The sequence below is a fragment of the Sparus aurata genome, chromosome 17 (genome assembly GCF_900880675.1).
Source record: "Sparus aurata chromosome 17, fSpaAur1.1, whole genome shotgun sequence".
In the NCBI taxonomy this organism is placed as follows: domain Eukaryota; kingdom Metazoa; phylum Chordata; class Actinopteri; order Spariformes; family Sparidae; genus Sparus; species Sparus aurata.
In genome coordinates, this window is record NC_044203.1 from 17,570,569 (window position 1) to 17,584,561 (window position 13,993).

General features: G+C 40.2%; 1 protein-coding gene across 2 annotated transcripts in view; it reads right to left on the reverse strand.

The window, feature by feature from the left end:
- Window positions 1-13,993, reverse strand: part of col14a1a (collagen, type XIV, alpha 1a) — a 143,733-nt gene that overhangs the window by 9,577 nt on the left and 120,163 nt on the right. For both annotated transcript variants that reach the window (XM_030393551.1, XM_030393552.1), the window contains exons 41-45: window positions 9,052-9,105; window positions 8,871-8,942; window positions 5,762-5,797; window positions 3,764-3,830; window positions 3,377-3,568 (exon numbers count right to left, since the gene is read on the reverse strand). In XM_030393551.1, coding sequence (XP_030249411.1) covers window positions 3,377-3,568; window positions 3,764-3,830; window positions 5,762-5,797; window positions 8,871-8,942; window positions 9,052-9,105 — 421 coding nt within the window. The remainder of the gene's footprint in view (window positions 1-3,376; window positions 3,569-3,763; window positions 3,831-5,761; window positions 5,798-8,870; window positions 8,943-9,051; window positions 9,106-13,993) is intronic.

Sequence of the window (13,993 nt, forward strand, 5' to 3'; positions counted from 1 at the left end):
GGAGCCAATCCCAGCTGTCTCGGGGTGAGGGCAGGGTACTCCCTGGACAAGTTGCCAGCTCATTGCAGGGTCCTCACTGATGGCAGAGGCCGCCATGCAAGGTGCAAACCGCACATCAGGAGCAATTTGGGGTTCAGTATCTTGCTCAAGGTCACTTCGACATGCAGCTCAGCTCAGCCCGGAGCTGGGATTTGAACCAGCGACGTTCTGATCACTAGCCGACATTAGTTTCTTAGTGAAGCACAGGAAGATGCTTTAGTGTTGGCACATGAACAATAAACCCATATAGATGCAATTTTTGTGGGATGGTCTCAGTTTTTATTTTTTTCAATTTTAATGTTACAATTGACCCCAGGTTGTTTTACAACATACCCTGGTAGTGGGGTTGGTTGTAACAATGGCACTCCTTGCATTTGACATCAAATAATGAATTCTGTGATACAGTTGGAGAATTTGAGAACATTGCTATTTGTAGAAGACAAATGAGGGTACTTTGTGTCAAAATTTGAGCGCCCTACTACAAACATTCTGCAAGTTATAGGAGCTGAGACAAAAAGTGTTACAACCATCCCCAGTCTCCCCTACATCAGAAAGTAGATTTTCTTAAGCTACGTTTACCCTACTTTATACTTCAACACCACCACATTTAAGAGGGTGTGACTTTGTTGTCATCTACATCTATGCTACAGCTATAGTTATGTATGAAATAAGCCATATAAAATATTTTAAAAATCTATGAATATGAAACCAGTGGTCTTTAACCTTCTGATGAGTTATTAGCAGCTCCATCAGAGAGAGATTTCCCCTCTAAAAGTCTCCCGTGATTACATGTAATTAACTGTTCGAGGCCCTAAGAGGCCAGTTTATCCATTATTTTACAAAAGAAAGTAAATATCCTGGCTTTCTAGATGTTTATTTGTTGCACTATCAACTGTACTGGGATTGTAACTGGATGCATTTCTGTGTGTACATGTATGTATTTAGATGTAATGATGTGAATAAACTAAAATAAAATACAGATTTATGAAGCTGAACTTTATTTTTCCTTCTTTCCCATCATTATTAATTATCTCTGGACCGCTTGTGATCCTTCGGAGGGGACCTCAGCCTAGATTGGGAATATAATTGGCGTTCACACATTGTTGCATCACTATTAACAATTTGATAATGTTTTTTTTTTCACAGAATGACTACATCTACTTTTGATATTTAAGTAATTTTGCTGTTATACTTCAGACTTTGATTGCAGGATGTTTACTCGTAGTACTATCTGTAAAATCTCTCCCACTACTTTGTAGCACACATCAGCATTACTTTGCAATTTTTTGGGGGAGAGAACGTGCTGGATAAAATGCTGGATAAAAAATCAAGATCGACGCAGATTTGTCCAGCGCTGCAGCTGTTTGAATGACATAATGGAATAAATTCTAATATTAGTGAGCCACATAAAACCGCTGATCTGCAGACTTTCTGTCCCGCTGCTTTTACGACTGTCTTAATCAGTTGCATCGGTAAAGTGGAAGTACGGCACAATGACAGCAAGGAGAAAACATTTTACGTTACCTCAAATAAAAAAATTATTTGCGACGTTGGCGGCCTCGTCGTGTGACATTCTCTGTTTACAGTGGCTGCTAGCTGACCTATTGGCTTTCTATGCTCTATGCGATATCATATTTGGAATATAAATGGTCTCATCTATAGAGCAGTAGCACAGCCTTGTTCCTCACCCTGGTATCAGGCCTACATGGATCATCTGATTTAATAATAACATGTCTAATTTTCTTAAGTAAGCCATACATCTTTAATAATGTTTGGCCTACTCTGGTATCAGTGTGTCTGTGTGTGTGTGTGTGTGTGTGTGTGTGTGTGTGTGTGTGTGTGGTAAAACCAATGGCTGCAGATCATTCATGTTATTGGGGGGAATCAAAGTTTTAAACCGCAGAAGAGGAGGTAACCATGCTGGACATTTCCTGACAGCTCTCAGCTTTCCTCAGTGTGCGTGTGTGTGTGTGCAGCGCTCATTCAGCATGTGGGTCTTTAGTGTGGGTTGCGTGTTTTAGTGATGAAGACGAAGACTCATAAAGGCTGTTTCTCCTCTAAGGGCTTGTGGCAGGGGAATGACCTCATGGATACTGGAGTTACTGTCTTCTGGCCTGGACTGAAGCTCGTGGGAGCTCTGACCCGCACTGTGAGTCAGACAGAAGGAGCAAACAAGCAGGCTGAAGCTCCAACTGCACACTTTCGGGTAATTTTTCTGTTCTTTTCACAGTAAAAGCCCCTGGCTATTGTTTACAATGAAATTGCATCACTTTACATACAGTAATGAGTTTGATTAGTTTACAGACACAGTGCTTTTCAGCAGCTGGGCATTCCTGTTATACATAAACATTTATTGCAACACCAGAGGTTTATACAATCATAATCGCAAAAAACATCTTCATACAAATGACTGGCTCCGTCATGCTGAAGACACAACAGTAAAAGCAGACCTGGAAGTGAGGATAAAACCTGCCTGACCTACTTTTTTGATTGACACTTTCCTACTGTGTAAAAATCTGGTTTACTTTAATTTGACAGTTTATTGCTTTAAATAGGAAAATGTTTGATCTCCATGTTTATTATAAAAATGTTTTTAGAATGGTCAAATATGGTCACATTTCCATGCAGTATGCGTCTTATTTAAAAAATATGTTTTTAAAGATGTGAAGATATTTGATTCCACTTTAGGGATGAATATTTATAGAGATAATACTGGAAATTATGATGCATTTAGGTTAAGTCATTATACTATAAAATACTTGTATTTGCAATTACTTTGAAAGTGGTCACTGTATTTTACTTCGCACTACCCCTTAAACTAAATAGAAAGAGATTCCTACTTCCAAACCAGCGCAACCTGTTATTTTGAAGCTATGACAGAGAACCTGAAGGTTGGGGCGCCCTGGTGTTTTACGGGTTTGAGGCACTGACCATTAACCACCATGTCACCCAGCTACTGATCTTAGTTGCATGACATGCTCTACCTATATAACCAGTGTTTTACTGAATGGCACAGAAAACTTTTCTGATCTGCATCTGCATCATTTTGTCACATTTTCCTGTTTTGACGATCACCTGCTCGCTGCATCAAGGCAGTCTAATAAATCTCAAATGTTTGTTCACTCTCGCTTTCTGATGCTTATATAAACAAAAGCATGTACTCAGAGCATCTAGACAAAGTCCAAACAGTAAAGGACTGATGACGGGGATTAAATCAGTCTGTAGATCACTAAGAGGATAAGAGATATATGTATTGAAATTGCAAACAGTACTTATTCCAGGCTGTAAATAACTCTGTCTGTACTTCTTTACATATCCTCAAACATCTCCCTCTCACCTCTCTCTCCTGGTCGTCCGCTTTGGCCAGTTGTTCCTGGGAAGCCCGGCCTGCCGGATGGGCCTTGCTCTCCTGGAGGTCCTGGGGGTCCTCTCCTACCTGGCTCTCCAGGAGGTCCGGGTACTGTTCGGACTGACGCCGATGACTGCACTGGGATCTGGTTCAGGATGGAGTTATAGCGAGACAAGTGGCCTGCAAAAGGTGGAGGAGGAGCGTGGTTTGAGATAGTTCAGTTCAGAATTCTTTTTGAGTATGTTTTTTTTTTTTTTTTTTTTTTTTAAATTGGATTTTAATTCTTCATTGAGATTTAAAAAAAAAACAGAGATGTGTAGCCAGAAGAAGAATTAACAATCTGGTGTTAATGTGTAAACGTCACTGATTACTCACTCTGGATGAGCTGTTCACACACTTGCCGTGCGATGGCGCGCACAGCAGCTTGGGTTTGCACATCACCCTGAAGAAAAAAACAAAAAAACACGGAGCTCTTAACAGTCTGATATTACACGACCACACAGTAGACGCCACTAGACCCGCCACTTTTCTACTAGAGCAACCACAGCTGCATAAAAGCCCAGACCAGTGGTTGATTAATTGGTGGGCGGGTGTTTTGTGGGTGTTTAAATGAGTGTACTCCACCTTTGTTCGACTCACTGAAGCCTCCTTATATTTATATTGGCCATTACAGATAGCACACTTATGACAGCAAAGTAGAGAGGATTTGTATTATATAGAAATAGAAATCAGATTGTTATTCTTTAAAACATTTGGGCATAACCTTGTTGATTTTGACGGTGCTTCCACTGAACTGATATTTTACAGAAGATCGACACATTTTAAAATCGACCCTTTGTTTTTATTGCAGTTGATAGGTGGAATCGGTAGTGGGAAATGTATTAAAATGTTGAACAGGTGTCTTTATTAGAAGAGTAAAAATCGCTCTATGGGCATCTGTGATGGTTTGGACTGAGGAGATCTATAAAGGGAGCGCTACATATGAGCGCATGATGCTACTGTACGTGAAAAATAAGAGGGTTAAGAATCAGTAGACACCTCACTAGATATTCAATTTCAATTTCTAGTGACCCGAAACTAGAGTTGAAACTGTTCATAACTTGAAAAGTTGTGGACATGCTATTGACTGAATAAAGTTGTAACTGCTGACGTCTCAACCTTATTAAAGGGAAACTTTACTGTCCTCTGTGGGTCTGGAGGAGCTTTCTAAAGTTAGCGTCATAGTGATGTTGTCAGGGTTATCTCGGGTCAGGCTCGTGACTAAAAAATGTTTAACCAAAAGCTGGCATTACAAACTTGAGGTGTGGGGTTTGAGAGGAGTGTACATTTAAGAGGAAGGAGGTCGAATAACTGTTGATATAGAGCTGCATTATGGGATGTGAGGGATCCAGTTCTAGGGAAGAAAGGTCAGAATGCTGCTTATATTTTAGATTATGTAATTTGTCCCAATTTAATTGAAGTCTAAATCACCATGCACCTCCTAAATAAAGATCCTTTAATACATTGACGGTGAGTTGTTTAATTAAGAACTAGGCTTTTACTGGTTGCTTGTTATGGAGTCACACTTCTAATATATGATATACAATATGCATAGTAATATTGTAAACTCATATATGCGTCTTAAATAAAAACTGATCTCACTGCTAAACTGATGTTTACAAAGAATTTAACAGCCGGCAGTTTCCTTTTTTTTACTAATCATCATCATCACCATCATCATCATCATACAATAATTCGATTTGACATGTATCACTGTGTATATCGCAAAAATATACATTAGGGAGAACAGCTTTATCGTAAATGTTTCCCCTGTTCAATCATTACCATAAAGCACACTGTGAAATGAGGTGAAGATGCACATTAACCAGACTATAACCCACAAAACGTACAACACTGTTGTGCGTTTTTAAACAGACTTTCATGTCGACTCTTCCAACAGAAATTAACTTCAGCTACGGATGTTCCTAACAGTTGATAAATGGAGCAGAAACAGGTTTTCCAGGTTTGATTAAAGCTGGCGAGTCGCATGTCTCTCAAGCCCTGTGAAGTGATGGCCTGGCTACTGTGTCAGCAAAAGAACAGACCCCGCTCTGCTGCAAATATGAACCATGCACACTGATTTGATTTGGCTGTAAATGAGGTCGGGCGGGCCAAAGAGAGAAATAAAGTGATTGTTTGTGCAAGAGACTGACGTGAAACATTAAATGTGTGCTGGAGAATAATTCAGTTTCTTCAAAACAAGGTTGTGAAGCATTAGTGAGTAACAGTACGAGTTTTATTTCAGCAAAATATCAACATTTCCACGGCAAGATGGCAAAGTAAAACCTCATATTCTCTAAACAGTGGTTGAAGTGAGCGAGTGGAATGACTTACTCTTTCTCCCTTATCGCCTTTGGCACCGGCAGGACCCTGGAACATAAAAAGCACAGGAGGAGAATAAACATTCGACTGGGATGTGTGCTCAGAAATAACCATGCTCATCTCTCCTTTAATATCATTGCTTTCCTTCTCTCTCTCTTCCTTTATGCCTCTTCAACACACACGCATGCACACACACACACACACGCACACACACACACACACACACAAGCACACACCCACACGCACACACACTCACACACACACACACACACACACACACACACACACACACACACACACACACTTTTGCTCCAATGATCTAACAGCTGATATAACTAACTTTTGACAGTGTGTGCAGGTTCTTTGTGTCCTACAGGCAACACATGCAAAAGTCCCAAAGCTTGGTTGCCCACAGACAGGGAGCAATTTCTGTGCCTTGGATGAGATTTCCTTTCTGCCCCTGCCAACGCTTTAATGCACACAGATGAATAATCTGATCACAGCACACACATGCTCACAAAAACTTGCCAAGCACATAAAGCCTGTGAATGCATATCACAGTATAATGCATTGTAATCCAGAGACAAATAAAAGACTAATATTTCCTGGCTGCAGAGCCGTGTGCTGATATGATAAATATCAGTTTGATGCTGTTACAGCTTTTGAATAAAAGCTTGTTTGTCTTGGGGGGAGCATGTCCTTGACCAGCGACTGACTGGCTGGGTGTGTGTTTGTGTGAGAGTTGGTTGGTGATAGAGAATGTATGTGTGAGCAGGCCTGGCATATCACATGCATAATATTGCAGATGACAGAAAGCTTGTGCCAACATTCGACATAGCTGTTGAACTGGAGTGCAGATCTCCACAATAAATGTCCTCTTCTGGACCTCCTCTGTGTGTCTGTCTGGATCTCCTGAGTCATCCTGGGCACATAAATGTCTCCCATCTTATCAGGGTGACATGGGAAGACCAAATAAAACTGTGTGGGAGCCAAAACAAGTATCTAAGCTTTAAAAAGACAGGATAATGTATCATAAAAGTCTGATTTCTTTTATTATTTTATCAAAACTATCTTCCCACAATGGCCTGTATGTGCAGAGTGTTTCCAAAGGACAGCGTCGATGTTTTTTCACTCAAAATGTTTTACAGTTCAATCACAGAGGGAAGTACGTTCAGTTCCTCTACGATGTGGACTAATAAAACAGTAAAAAGAAGAATGTTGCTTTTTCTCTTTCGTAACTGGCAAACACAAGGCGTGTTGCTCCCAAGTTAAGCAAGATAAATTAAAAAACCCTCAGGTGGGTGAGTCACTGGAAACAAGATTCAGAAACAGTGTTTTGTTTAGGTCAGACACACACTCAGACTCATTGACAGACACACAGAGGTATGTGAAACGGTTGATGGAGCAGGTAAACAAGCAACATTTGTCACTTTGCGCCTACTTGAAACTGACAACTTGGACTAACTGACCAGAGATACAGACGTGTACTTTGCAAGCACCTGACAATAAGCTACAAATATCTTTCATTCTGTTCCTTATTATACCGTTTTATGAATATTGATCTTGATGGATAAAGTATAACACTTCCAGATGAATCACATCATTCTTAAAAAACAGAACAGTTTTGTGTTTTACATTAAACGCGAGGACATGAGCTCAAAATATTGTAAAAAATGCAGCTACTCTGCATCTTTACACCCTTAAATGGTATGAATCTTGCGTCCTTCAACACATTTCTCACTGCAGATGTTCGTTAGATTTTGTGTCCACCTCAACAAAACTGGTGAGACAGACTTCCACGTCTTGAGGTCGTTTGTTACGTGGTGGAGCAAAATGCTTAAGTTCCCTGCAGATTTAAATGACTGCTATTGCAGATAAAAAAAAACACTTGTTTAAGAAGAAAAATATTCTCTTGCAGCAGGAGCCTGGCTAAGGGTTGCAGGGGGCAGAACAGGGACTGAATCAGCAATTTGTTGTTGAGCTAAAGTTTGAAACTAAAAGTTTAAGATGTTTAGAAAAACAACAAAACAGATAACGGCTCAGGAAAGTTAAATCAGATGTTCTGTTTTGTGTCTGTGCATGTGTTACATACATATGGGGTGGTTCTTCAGTGCGAGCAAAAGGAGACAGATGTGATATCTCATTGTTTTTCTCTATACATATGTGTGTGTGTGTGTAAGAGAGAGAGAGAGAGAGAAAGAGAGGGAGAGAGTGTCAGTAAGTGATTTATAGCTCTTCCTCCCTGAGCCAAACTTTGCTGCTGGCCTGCAGAGCTGACCCTAGACTAGATTAGCTGTCACCGACATCACAGTATCATCTGTTCCTGTTAGCATTACACAAAGTTTGGAACCCAACATATTCTCCTCCGCATCTTTTTCCGTGTTTGTGTTGTGTCACTTACACATCTTTCTTCTTCTGCAGTGCCTGGCAGTCTGTTTAACTCTCAAATTTATCATCACACTGTTATTCTTTAAAATTTCACCTCATGAGATAAGTGTAGGAGGATTGTCTTTGGAATATTCTAAAAACATCGCTCCTATTAGCAAAACTAACTTAGCACTAATACATCTGTTATTATGAGGAGGGTGGCCAATACTAACAGGCTGTTTCCAGTTAGCAGGAGAGGGATCACAGAGTGGATCAGGACAAAAAGCCTGTGAGCGTTGGAACCAAACTACCATTTTATTTATACGTGAACAAGTCTAACTTATGCATGCAGCTCTGATAGTGTTGCTCTCCTGTTGATTTAGAGAGGCATGACGTGAGAATAACATCTAAAGGGGAGAATTCAGAGATGGAGTAGGAGGAGGAAGTAGTGGAGAGCTCATGTCATCCTTGTTTCATCATAATTGTGGTTAAATCATGTCAAACATCCCTCAGTAGAGGCATAATGTGTGTGACTAGTTTGCAGGAACAGGGCAAACCAAACATGCATTCAAAGAGGAAGAGCGACACCAATTCCAATCCGAGTTTGTCCTCACCGTCGATAACTTTCTTTTTTGTCTTTTAATTTTTGTAAGTCCTTACTCCGAACAACGATACAGAGCATCAGAAAAGTTTCTTGGATGCTCTTAGGTTTCTGTGTCGACCACTGTAGACTACTTTTAACATTTTCACTCACGGGAAGTCCTTGATCTCCTTGCGACCCTGCTGACCCGCCAGGTCCTGGAGCTCCTGGTGCCCCAGGGGTTCCCTGAATGGATGACAGAGATGGAGAAGAAAGATGACAGGGAGCAGAGGGTTCAGTTAGTTCCCATATCAGGGACAAAATGGTGCTGGGAATTAGAAGAAACAAGACTTACAACTGGTCCAGGAGGTCCTTGTCGCCCCAGTGGTCCAACATTACCTGGCAGACCCTGAAAGAAGCATAAGGACACTCACTGAATAAAATGTTAGGCACACTTTCATAAATTTAGATTTAAATTTGTTTCACTCAAGCCTGTACTAAATGACCTGAGGAATTTCCTGTAAGTCTGCAGACTAAACCGCCAGTAGCAATGTTATTTTCAAATACAATTAACATACAGATGGAAACCAAACTCAGTAGCTGTAGCATCTGTCATGCCCACTGGTAGCTGTTCAACCTCTGTCTATAGTCTGCCAGCAACTGCCTCCAATCAAGCCTTTATGTTTGGTTTACTTTTAGACAGAGTGAACTGAACACAGGTGCAATCTTGCTGACTTTTGGCTTTTTCACAATCTGTATTTTAGTCGCCTCGAGGTGTTTAAAACCATCTCATTTAATGTCATCTCCATCATGCTGCGGTTTGAAGAGAACACAATCATACCCACTGAATAAGAACTCTGTGGGTCTGTTTTTGTTAATGTATGACATATAATAACATGACATTTAATAGCATGATGATGGCTTTGTTGTAGCTCAGTATTTATGGATCATTCAAATTGAACTAATTTGGTGCCATTAATACATATTTTGGAAGCTGAATTTCTGGAAAACAGCTTAACCTGAGGTTCAGCTGATCCTTTCATTTTAGCTTGGATGTCTGAAGTTACTTTGTGGTCACACGGAGCCTGATGCCCTTTCAACATGGGCACTCTGCTTAAACTGTTCTAACTTTGACACGTGTAAGGTACAAGTGATGAATTAAAAGCAAAAAAGAAAATGCATACACAATTGCAGAACCACACATCTGATAACACAATATCCTAGTTATTGAATTCAGTTAGGGCTCATTGAATCATAGACACCAGCCACCAGAATACACCTGATTTTTTGATCCATGAATTATTCACTGAGAAATTTTCAAAAATGGGGTCTACTCTGGGCCGAGACTGTCCTCTATCCAATCTATGTGGAAATCAGAACAGTAGTGTTTGTGTAATCCTGCTGACAAACCAACCAACCAACAACATGGTTGCTCACGGTAGCATCAGGGGCTGTGCTTGGTCTGACCACGGAGCAGCTACATGCGAGTGCTCTGCGTTGAGGTGACATTTCAGGCTTGAAATACTACAACGGCACAAAAATGAATGCAGAACTTGCACTCCTCTTAACAGTTCCATCTTTTTTTCTCCATCCTGTTTATAAAGCTTTAGTTGATGGTGATTCTGTGACATAACAGGTCAATGGGCATCAGTGTAATTAATCAGCATACATTTTTGTGACCTGTTATTTTTTCGATAATTATTCAATTACAATTAAAGCGTTCATTTAACATAAAAAATGTGTAGGTTGAAAAACTTGGTTTGTTTTCTGTGAATCGTTAGAATTTATTCAGGAGTTACATCCTAAGTGCTCCCTAAAAACAACTAAAGCATCAAGCTCAGTTAAATTCTCGCAGGGATCTTTCCAAATAACTATACAAAAACCAAGTGTTCTTCCTCTGTTACTCTGAAAAGCTGAGCCAGTGTGTGACACCAGAGGGCTCACTGCGAGAGTCACTCCGGTGTCACACAGTAAACGCGTGCCCAGGCGAACCCACTAATGAGACTCTGGAGGAGGCTTTAGTTCCTCCCAGCATTCAACTCTTACGGTATCACACACTTTCCACTTTGAATCTTTTCAAACTGAGCAGTAACACATCTGGAATAAGAAGAATCACCATCTAAAAGTTACAGAATATCGCACTGTGAAGCAAACAAGCATTGGATGTGACTTTGGGACGAGAGTCAGCCTGGTGTCACACTATTAACACTCCCAATACTGGCTATATTATAATCCAGACGTAATTAAACTTTTCTGTTTGAGAAATAAGAAATTCATCCTCCTGCCTTCTCTCATAGGAGTCAGGCTCATGAAAATGTATCACTGCTGCAACAGGTTTACAGACTGACCTGTAGTCGAAGAAACTTTGGTGAGGCTAATCGAATTCAGAATTCTGTATGCATGCTGAAATACCACCAAACAAACTGTGGTTGCTTTCTGCGTAACCTCTATTAAGAAGATTCAAGTTTTTATTTATTTTAACTTTCTGTGTGAGGCTGTGAGGTGAGCTTGGGCGTGTGGGTAAAATTTTGATGAGAGCTGCACCTCCTCTGTGTTGGATAATTTACAAGTCATCGGTGTATCTTAAATATTAAAGTTGTGAGCCAGATTGATGGATATGACAGAATGTTTTTATGAGCCTGTATCGTGGGGGAAGATGATAGATCTCCTTAGTTTGGTCCTGAGTTAAAATAAAAAAGTTGAATAATACAAGCATCAATGGCAAAATAAATATTCATAGTTCTTCTTGTTCCATTTCACTGCAGTGTAGGACAAATAGTATTTGTGAAGAACCCAGGAGACAGTTGCTATTGTGTCAACTGATCTAACTTGCTTCTGCAGTAAAGTTTTGGCCAGACTTGTGTTTCTTTTTTGCACAAAGCCAGCTTTTTTGGGGGGGCTCTTTTACACCTCAGAAAAAAGCTTGGTACAGTGTGTATGCCCAGGGGACTTGTGTGATGTTTATAGGTTTTACTGCGACTCAAAAAGGATGATGTACTTTCCCTGTTCTGCTTTGTGAACATCAAATGATTCAGACTAGTTGCAGAAATTAATATTCATTTTCAAAAGCCGCTTCTTGCTCATAATTACTGTTCAATTTGACATAATCTACTTTCTATATCGCTGTCAAAGAAATAGTGATAGCAGAAATTGCTGTTGCATTGATAACCTCTTGTGAATTGATTCTTATCAGTATTCACTGTGTCCCCCTCGCTACTGCTTACAATGCATCTGTGTTAAAAAAAAAGGAAAAAAAAAGGGAGTTCAGCCTGAGCACACTGCTGGAAACATCAGGGTGTTACGCTGCAGAATAAAAGCACTAACTCACGATGTTTCCCTCCGTGTATGGAAACTAAATTATAATTAGCTCTTTGTAATTCTACAAACACAACCATTGTGGAGCTCTCTTTCAAACAGTCTCGACAACACGCAGAAATATAAACTACACAATCGATCTGTAGGATTTTGATGAAATAGGGATGTGGGAGGCCTGCCATAATCAGTACTGCAGAAGGGGATTTCTTTCCTAGTTTATAGCAGCTTAAAGTGCTCCTTGATTGGTAATTCCACATGATTACACTCAGCAATTACATTAATAAACATGCTGTGTATTCTGTGAGTGTGGGTGTGTTACAATTCTAAAATCTGACGAGGACTGGATTTGCTGAACTACTGAAAAGGGCTTTGCAAAATGTGTCATAAAAATAAACCTGAAGTGAACAACAGGTGGGCACTTTTAGCTTTAAAACTGTATTGAATGGGGTTGGCACAGACAGATGGTGTTTACCAAAGAATAACAAAAGAATCTTGGAACGACAAAACCCCATTTATACCTACAAGGAGCTCAAGCGCGTAGATGACGGTTCAATAATGAAAGGCTCGCCCACTTAAAAGAAATGCTGCAAAAATCCATTTATATTCTAAACAAAAATAAAAGTCTCTGATGAGGAAATGTTACTGTGACTGAATACCCGTATTTCATTTAACCCTGGACCTTTTAGTACTTCAGCATTTTTTGGTTTCTTACCTCCAAAGATTTGAACAAATGTTGCTAATATACAGGTCAAACTTTCATCCATCTCTTAATTTTGAGAGTTTTTCTGGTCAATCTGATATAGTGTTACTCAAGCTCTTTAGTTGCTGTCAGAGGAACTAGACCGTAATTACTGCATTGGTTTCAGCATTGTGGTCGCTGCCACTTGATGCATTCATCATGTCAGGCCTATTCAGCTCCTCTTTTAAACGGGCCAGATTGAAAAAAAAAGTGAAGTGCGAGGGTGCAAGACTTTTACATTCCCTATTTTTGACCTGTTAAGCTTGGAATTCAAATGTCCTAAACCAATGCACCTTTTAGTTTTTTTCTCCACTATATATATAAGTTTTCACAATTGAAAAAGTAAAATTAAAAGTGAACATTTTCAATCTTATGAGTAGGTTGTCAGTTGGATTGTAAAGAACTCCCACTGCTGATACAGCCTGGGATGTATTGTTGTGCTTGGCAACAGACCTAACAACTGAATGCACTCATAATGAGGTTGATAAATGACCATATTTGTCCCCCGTGCCTCCGATTGAAAAGGTCTGCAGTCAGTATGCTGATTGACAATAAAAGATAGCAACTGGTGGCTAGATTAGCAATATCCTTGAACTAGGACTGCACAATATATCGTTTGAGCATCGCCATCGCGATGTACGTGTGTGCAATAGTCACATCGCAGAGCCTGCGTTGTAGGACGCAAATGAACTCATCTAATTTCAAGGGTACCTGACACACACTGTGCATGCAGACTCTGCATGCACAGCGATCCACCAATCACATTATTTTTAGTCAGTGTGCCGAAACAGACCAGCCCCTACACATGGAGTGAGTCGCTGGTAACAACATTGAAAAATGAGCAACTAACAAGAGAAAATCGTGAAAACGAAGACTTGGTGCCAAAAAGAAAAGCAACGTCACTTATCTGGAATTATTTCGGCTACAAGAAGGATGATATTGACCAAACACGTGTTCTGTGTCAACAGTGCCTTGCATCTGTTGCCACAACGAGAGGTAACACAACTAATTTGTTTGACCATTTACGTCGGTATCACACAGCAGAGTCCTGCGCAGGTCTTATTTTGAAAACCCACCCGTACACGCTATACTTAAAACTGTATCCGACCTGTTTTCCTACAGTAGCACAAATTACATTTCGCACCTGAGCCGACCCGCTATAAATTGTTAAAAATGAAAGTAAGCCAGCATGGGGAATGGAAGTTCTGGGAGGGCGCAAGCTCGCATGAATGAGCTCATATTT